An 8,802-nucleotide genomic window follows, 5' to 3' on the forward strand; every position below is an offset into this window, starting at 1 on the left:
TGGTGCCAGGTTTCCTCCAGACGTGACACTTGGCATTCAGGCCAAAGAGTTCAATCTTGGTTTCATCAGACCAGAGAATCTTGTTTCTCATGGTCTGAGAGACTTTAGGTGACTTTTGGCAAACTCCAAAAGCTCCAGGCTGTCATGTGCCTTTTACTGAGGAGTGGCTTCCATCTGGTGGCTTCCATTGGTGGAGTGCTACAGAAATGGTTGTCCTTCTGGAAGGTTCTCCCATCTCCACAGAGGAACTCTGGAGCTGACCAAGGCCCTTCTCCCCACGATTGCTCAGTTTGGCCGGGCGGCAGCTCTAGGACGAGTCTTGGTGGTTCCAAACTTCTTCCATTTAAGAATGATGGAGGCCAATGTGTTCTTGGGGAACATCAATGCTGCAGAAATGTTTTGGTACCCTTCCCCAGATCTGTGCCTCGACAGAATCCTGTCTAGGACCTCTATGGACAATTCCTTCGACCTCATGGCTTGGTTTTTGCAGACATGCACTGTCAACTGTGGGACCTTATATAGACAGGTGTGTACCTTTCCAAATCATGTCCAATCAATTGAATTTACCACAGGTGGACTCCAATCAAGTTGTAGCAACATCTCAATGATGATCAATGGAAACAGGATGCACCTGAGCCACATTTTGAGTCTTATAGCAAAGGGTCTGACTACTTATGTAAATAAGGTATTTCTGTTTTAATTTATTTTTAATACATTTGCAAACATTTCTAAATAACAGTTTTTGCTTTGTCACTATGTGGTATTGTGTGTAGATTGCTGAGGATTTTTTCCAAATCCATTTAGAATAAGGCTGTAACAAAATGTGTAAAAAGTCAAGAGGTCTGAATACTTTCTGAAGGCACTGTGTGTTAGTGTGGGTTTTCAGTGAATTTATGTCAATCACAAAGTTCATCGGTACTTCCTGCAGTGCAGGAGCATTCTCAGCAACAAAAGTGCTAAAATTAAGATCCTACATCTGTATGCTAAAAGATAAAACTGTTAGCATATGGAGCTGCCATTCCAAATGGCTGTCCATGTGTAAACCCTTGTAATGAAAGGCAGCTAAATATAGTCTCATCTTCCATGGGGAGGAAACACAACAGCTGTTTGAATATTCTCTGTGAAATTGGCTGCTTAAAATGCAGAGATTTGCTCAGTTAAACCCTCTTCCTGGAGACAAAGCCACAGCTCTCTCACATAGGAATGGGATGCCAGTCTATTTTAGCAGGTGGGAACACGGTTACATTGTGAGTTCAACAAGGTGAGATGTGCTCCGTGAGCACCACCCACCAGGTCAGGATGACACCCAGTTAAAAGTGAGGCAGACACGTGCAGTAAAACATTGAGAGCAGATTATTCCTGATAACAGAGGTAGAGGAATAGAAGAATAGGTCACAGAAGGCGTCTGAAGTTTGCAGAAGAATTATTCATACAAGGAGAGGGTGAATGGTTCAACATGACCGTAACAGTCTAGAATAGGGCAGTTGTCTACAATTACTGTACTTACATAAAGAGAACATAAACAGCACGGATACATCCAGATTTCCCTTTGTTGTATGCAACACAAGTTCAACATATGTTCAAGCATTTTTATACAGAATATCTTAACCTAACCTGTCCCACTGAATCACGGCTACTAATTCATGGATACATCTAATAAAAGAGATTAATTATGATAAAAATGATCACATCTTAAAACAAGTGATGTACACAGGAATGTCAGATTTTATTCAAACAGGTGACAAAAAGGCAACAGTTGCAAGCTGTTACAGACAATTAATTCCATGTGTTAGCCATCTCTTTCTCACACATATGTAAGACTGGAACACCCATACATTTCCTTAATGACTGCATTAACAGAACCCAGTATAAAATCATAATCTCTGGAGCCAATGATATCAGGTCAAATTCAAAATCATTTCACACTGGGCACAGACGTCAATGCAACGTCTATTCCACAGTGGTTAAACGTAATTTTTTTGAAATGACGTGGAAACAACGTTGATTCAACCAGTGTGTGCCCAGTGGGTTGAATGTACCAACCTTTGCAAACTTTGTGCAAAACAGACATTGTACCTTTTCCTCATTGAGCAGCACTACCACCATGTCAGCTGAACATTACATAAATAAATATGCACAACATGATTAAATCATAAATAGAAAATAAATATGTCTTTATGACTGAATTTAGATAGGCAGCCCAATTCTGATATTTTTATTTACTAAAATGGTCTTTTGACCAATCAGATCTGAAGCGAAAAGATCTGAAGTGATTGGTCAAAAGACCAATTAGTGGAAAAAATATCCGAATTGGGCTGCCTGTGTAAGCGCAGCCATAGAAGCCTTTCTGGAGATCCATCACTTCCTCTGTTGCCATTTAGTTCCGAATGATTACCAAAGCATTCCACCAGGATAATCTGAGATGCAAAAATCCTTATACTAACATACAGAAATCTGAATTTCAAAGTAGCAACCTTGCAAAACAAGTCATATTATCAGGGGAGTGACTGGTTGGCCATTCAATCACTGTTAATTAGGATGAATACTGAACTCAACTATTGTCCTCTCAAGGTTCCTATTAAATAAAGGTTCCTATCAAATAAGGAAACAATAACAATTCTGTCACACATTGTGAACACAAAAACATGTCAATCGTCATTTCAGTATTAAAAGGTAAAAAGACCAAACATAGATATAAAACTTCAACAAAATAAAACAGAGGACCAAACAGTGATATTTTGGTCTTTCAACAAAGCAAACAGCACAACAAACCTGGCAACATAACTCTCAAGCTTCCACAGTGGAGACGGGCCAAAAAGACTACGGCCATCTGCAGGCAGACACACAATAAGAGCATTTGGCTTCATTGGTACAATCAATTCCGAATCATTAATAATACTGAAGTAACATGGACTCAATGTAAACATTCAAGAGATAAAAGAAAACATGAATAGAATGTTGCAGTTCTTCCACAGCCTCTTCTCTGGGGTGAAGGAGACTATCTATCTGGTGGCTGCTGCCAATGAGGTTTAGCTGTCAGGGAAACACAAGGGAACAGTGACACTGTTATAGAATTGGACAAAAATAATCAGTTACTCAAGTGTACAGTACAGCTATAGAGTAGCTAGGGTCACACACTGAAATAGACATAGGTGTGAAAGTACATATTTTCTGCACCACATTCACTCATTTATCTCTTGCGAAGCCCGAGATTTTTTTTTTTTTACAACTGCAGAGCAAATCAAATCAGTTTCAACATGGTAGGCTATGCATGTTAACCCAGAAGCCCTTGCAGCAGATTGAGGATATTCTTTTAGCACAGTTGGCAAATCAGTGTCATTGCTTTTTCACACCTTGTTCTGCCAGGGTCCCAATCACTAGGTAGGTTCTCATGTTCCACACAGCTCATCTCACTGAGGGAAGGTCTACCTACACTCATCAACAGCAGTGACTGGCTGTACCTCTAAACCTTCCTGTTAGGATTCTTAAATGGAATTCAAACCTCTTTAAACTTCAAAGTAATTATCATGGCGTTTCTGCCATTTCTGTGCACATTCCCTGTCAAACTGACACTGTAGATTGTGTGTGTGTTCCTTAATCAACTAATAATCCAACTTGAATTTGGAATCCTCTAGAGCAGGGGTGGCAGGTTTGAATCCCCGAGCCAACTAGGTGAAAAATCTTTCGATGTTTTCCCCTTGAGCAAGGCACTTAACCTTAATTGCTCCTGTAAATCGCTATGGATAAGAACGTCTGCTAAATGACTAAAATGTAAATGTTTCCAAACTTTTTAGCTTTGCGATCCACCTTAAGTGTTTGAGCTGTGAAAAAACATACACAGACAGAACAAGTAAAAAATACAGTATAAAAATAAGTAAAAAATACAATCTTGGCAGTGGAGAGAAACATTTTATGCTTCGAAGCTAATTTCCAGCAATTCTACATATTTTGCCGTGAAGTTGAAATAAAATGTTGCTTTTCAAAGCAAATGTTCTTCTGCAATTGTATACATGTTGCAATGGAGCTGGGAGAAAATGTGGCAGATCTTAAGCACATTTCCTGCAATTCTACACATTTTGACAGATTAGTGCTGTATTCATATGCTCAAACATTATAACAAAATCAATGGGGCCTGGTTGTCTAGCTCAAAGATTATAGGCTATTATTTACAAATATATAGGTCCATTATATTTTCTACATATTTTCTATTTGGTTTTAATAATTTAAATTCACACAAACCATTTTTCTATCCCAAAAATGTATCATCAAAAAAAGTATGTTTTTTGGTAAAAATGCAATGGACAAAAAATGTAATCCCACGACCCACCTGGACCCCTGCCACAACCCACAAGTGGGTCCCGACCCAGTTTGGGAACAACGTGCTCCAGAGGATCATTAGCACGAACTTGTTTGAGTTTGATGTCACTTTGAACAATAGTGAAATCTTACCCTAAGTCCTGTTTTAAACATACTGTGGGTAAAGATGCTCAACTTATTTGTGGAGAAAACAATCAAATCTGCAGTCTTAGGGAAGCCTAGCTGTTCCAAACACTAAAACAAGCTCTAACACCATGCACAATCACAGATCCCTCACAGTCTGACTGATGAGCATCAATGACTAAATACCGTCCTATTTACAAATAAACCCGGAGCCCTTCCAAAGGACACACATCTATAGTTAGTACATTTTAAACCGTCTGGTCTCACATGATGAATGTAACATGTCAAGGGCATAGAAAATCACATACCTTCCATGGTGTCCAATTCCTTCTCTCCTGTCATCTGTTGTCTGGCATGTTCACACCTCTGAATGATTTATTCTGGAACGGACAAAAGTGCAATATTTCAGAAACACTGCGCTAATAGCCTAGATCTCAGATCAAAAAGTAATGATCTTAAGGCAACCCTATATTTTAAGGGTCCATAATAAACCATTTATAAGGCATTTACAAACTGTTTGCTCACCATTTATTAATCATTACACCTACATTTGTAAATGTTAGTAAGATAGCTATTCACAAATGTACATATATTTCCTTAAACATCCTGTGTTTTGTTATTTTACCAGGTACTGCTGGAATGACAATTGTTACATCTACCTTGTGCTTTGGACATCTCATGGAGAAGTTTTCCTCGTTAAGCATACAGCCTGCAAAGATAGATAGAAAATAAAACATTTAGTCAACACAATGTTTCTTCATTGACATAATTGTACATAGGCAGAGCAGGACAGCTTCCCACCTGACTGAGCTGCACAGCTGTAGTGGTACTTATTGGGGCACCCTTTCTGGAAGCAGCCCATGGTTGCACCTGCTGCGTGGCATGTTGAACACACCTGGAAAAGAAAGGAAATGTAAAAAAGCATGTTTGCATAAAGCTGTATTTGAGAGGCCAAGGACACAGTGAAGGAGTAAGGCATTGTGTTACCTAGTCACAAGCATAATGGTCCTCTGTCTATCTGAGCTGCTTCAGTTTTGTTTACATATTTTGATACAGTGAGGCAGACCGAACCTACATTTCAGGAATGTTAGGAAGACACCAATGCAATTTGATTTAGCATACACAGCAATATGATCCTATTTTCCGTTATGTTCTCATCTATGTCGCACTCGAGATACGCAAGCACAAATGCACATTATCTCAAACAAAGAGGTATCGTTGAATTTGACTCACTGTTTCTTGGGCGAACCTAACAGCCTCCTCCAAGCCGTAGAGCTTTCCTTTAACCAAGAAAACACCTGTGGACCATATGCCACAGTCCTCGTGGATCCAGCATTCATTGGTGTTGTGGGGCACCACAGGCAGACTGTGGCCGTCCATCACGGAGCCATTTGTTCGGAGCTTTTTGGCTGAAGGCAATGTGGAGCTTTCACTATCACTGACTGTGATGCAGCAGTCATCAACTACAGCCTCTACTCTAGGCACATTGCTCAGTTCATGTAACCCATTCTCCCCTACCTGACCAGATAGGCCTATCTTACAATCTACAGACAGTTCACTGTACTTGTATTCTTCCCTCTGTGCCTGCTGTTTGCCTTGTTCCTCCAAAGCAGGTCCAGTTGGATAGTAAGGTCCGTGTAGGTCCCCTAGGCCCACAGCATTAGCAGACCCACCACACAGGCAGCACACCATTAGGGGCTGAGACTTACTCTTTGAGCTAAGGCGACCCAGACTATAACAAGACGTCTTAGGAACGACACCAGACAAAGACACAGACCCAGTTGGTTGTTGTTGCTGTCCTTTGTTCCGCCTCACATCCTTCTCCTCCTGCTGATCGTTGATCACTGTACAAGCAGAGTACTCCCTCTGCTCCATGTGCACAAAAGGGCAAAAGTCCTCTGATTTACTGGCCCTTTTGTCCTGTTTGTAGTTTGCATATTTCAGCTTGATTTCTGCCTCTTCATGGGAGAACATGGAGGATGAGCTGGCTTGTTTGTGTTTCTCCCTCCTCCGTTTTGTTTTACTTGCTGCTGCTTTTCTACTACTTGAGGCCTGATTGGCTGGGCTTCTCTGGTGGGTTTTCTGCTTGGTTCCTGACCTTTTGCTCCTGGGTGAAGAGGGCTTTGTCCACTCCTGTTGGATGTCTTCCACATGTGTGGCCTTGGTCCTTGACTCTGTAGCAGGTGATGATCCTCTCTGTGGCCTTCTAGAGGAACGTAGGCTCTCAGAGGGGTCCTGTCGAACTGTCCGACGGTCCACATCAGAGTCATCAGATTCCACTACACACCTGTACAGGTAGACAGTTGGCTGTAACCAAGACTCATCCTCTGAACTAGATGACTTCTCTTTTGAGTCCATTGTGTCGCCAGAATGTTCCTTGGGTAATATTCTACTTGAGTTTTTGGTATGTATTTTTGAATGATGGCGAGTGACATTGTTGGTGAGTTTCTGAGCGCTGACCCCAGGCTGTATCGTTCTAGGATGTGGAGAAAGGCTTTTTTTTACAACATTACTAGCTTCACCTGTCAGCCTTTTCTCATTTTGAACATCAACAGGTAAACTGTGAATCTTTTTCTTTTCATTGGTGATGGGAACTTCAATGACATCACTATCATCACTTGAGATATCCACAGGAGACCTGACATATTTCCCATACACAGCAGCTAATTCCGACAGGTTAAGAACAGGTTTTGCATTCACCGACATCTCCTCTGTGCTTTCAGATGAATCCTCTGAATATGTATTGTCAGGACTGGGGGAACTCAGTGTCTGGGGCAGTAGAAAACAACCTTTAGCTTCACCCAAAGAGACAGCGCCAGGGGACGGAGAATCCACTAAGGGACTAACAGATCCCCTGTCTAAATAGTCCTGAGGTGAGGGTGCTTCCTTAGAACTGGAAACAAGCAAAATGACATCAGAGTCACTCTGACTCTCGTCTCCCTCAATACTTTCAGAAATGGGGCTCTCTGCATTTAGGCTCTCTATAGGGTGTTGCTCGTACAACCCTGAGTCCCGTAAGCTTCTGTCCATACCATTATGTAAAAGGGGGGAGCGAACACAAGTCCTAGTCCCGTAGGAAAGTTTGACACCTGTGTCTGTTAGTGTTTTCTCAGAGAGGAGCTGCATGCAGGGCATGGACACATGGTCGTCAGTGATGCTGTGCCAGCTGGGCTTCTTCATCAGGTCCAGAACCTCTGTGGTCCTGGGATTCAGATGACTCTTCCCACATCTCTTTGAGAGATCCAAAGCCATAGGATGAGGGTCTTGAGACGACAGCTCCATAACCTTAAGACAAATACAGTCACAAAGACGGTTAAGCCCATAGGTTATTCAGTAGGCAAACTTCAAACCTAGCCTATATAGGCAGAATTTCAAAAGTAGCTTTTCTACATAATAGCTACAGATGTAGGATTTTAATTTGAGGCAGTTTGCTAAAGCAGGAACATAATCATGAAGCAACAGGAAATGTGAATTATTAGCTATATGGATTATAATTAATGAACATGTTTTGTAGGGATTGATACATTTTTGATTAGGGCTAAATTACAAACTTTAGAAGCCTTTTAAAACCTTGAATACAATATTAAGTTTGTATTTCCTGAGGTGCAGGAAAATTCTCAGCAACAAAAGAGGGATCAAGTTAAGATCCTACATCTGTACTATTAATGCATCACTATAACAACAATTTATCGTTAAACCATGCATTAAAATTATTATTGATGATTATTCATTTGCAACTCGTGACAGGAAATTCAGTCTACAAAATGTAAGGTCGCATTGCGTGATACAATTTCGAGATAGAATCAATTTCTGAAATATTATCTCTTTCTAACGTCGTTACTAGAGAAAAATGGGAGCTTCCCGTTCAACGTAGTACCGGTTACCTACCCTTCGTCGTTCCTTGCTGCAGGTGAGTGCACTGCTGACGGTAGCTGGCTAGTGGCTAGCTAGCTACTTGCATCCAGGCCTTTGTAAACAGTGTGTAAACAAAGCTGCAATATAACCACAGCTAACGTTAGCCAGCGACTGTGTTGACAACCCGACTTTAGCTAGCTAGCTAGAGTTAGCTCGCTATTCATCCATAATAACATGCGTTATAACAAACATGTTGCCGAGGACCCATTATATTGGAAAATAGTTGTAAATAAACTAACTATTTTACCTACCTTTTTGAAATTAATAAAGTAAGCTGAAGGGGTGCTCCCTTTCCAAAAAGAGCATCTCGTAGTTTACTTGCATTGGTAAAGATTTCAGCTGGCAGCTTGTGGTAAACGGGCAATGCATTGTGGGAGATGAGAGTTTTGTCAGTTTCATTTGATGTGGACATAAACAAATATTTTATTAATAATGATAAATGTATGA

At 40.9% G+C, this 8,802-nt stretch overlaps 1 protein-coding gene across 2 annotated transcripts; it reads right to left on the reverse strand.

Annotated features, from left to right (window-relative positions):
• Positions 1–1,707: 1,707 nt before the first annotated feature.
• On the reverse strand, positions 1,708–8,726 carry LOC129825044 (transcription factor 20-like). Of its 2 annotated transcripts, XM_055884743.1 has the most exons (7): positions 8,607–8,726; positions 8,329–8,432; positions 5,674–7,725; positions 5,242–5,335; positions 5,100–5,149; positions 4,749–4,820; positions 1,708–3,033 (listed from the first exon to the last, which is right to left on the reverse strand). In XM_055884743.1, the coding sequence occupies exons 3-6, from the start codon at positions 7,720–7,722 to the stop codon at positions 4,779–4,781; spliced, it is 2,235 nt and encodes a 744-aa protein (XP_055740718.1). In that variant the 5' UTR covers positions 7,723–7,725; positions 8,329–8,432; positions 8,607–8,726; the 3' UTR covers positions 1,708–3,033; positions 4,749–4,778. The 2 variants fall into 2 exon arrangements, with proteins under 2 accessions (XP_055740718.1, XP_055740729.1); XM_055884754.1 differs by lacking the exon at positions 8,329–8,432.
• Positions 8,727–8,802: the final 76 nt, after the last annotated feature.

Source organism: Salvelinus fontinalis, chromosome 2 (genome assembly GCF_029448725.1).
Source record: "Salvelinus fontinalis isolate EN_2023a chromosome 2, ASM2944872v1, whole genome shotgun sequence".
NCBI lineage: Eukaryota > Metazoa > Chordata > Actinopteri > Salmoniformes > Salmonidae > Salvelinus > Salvelinus fontinalis.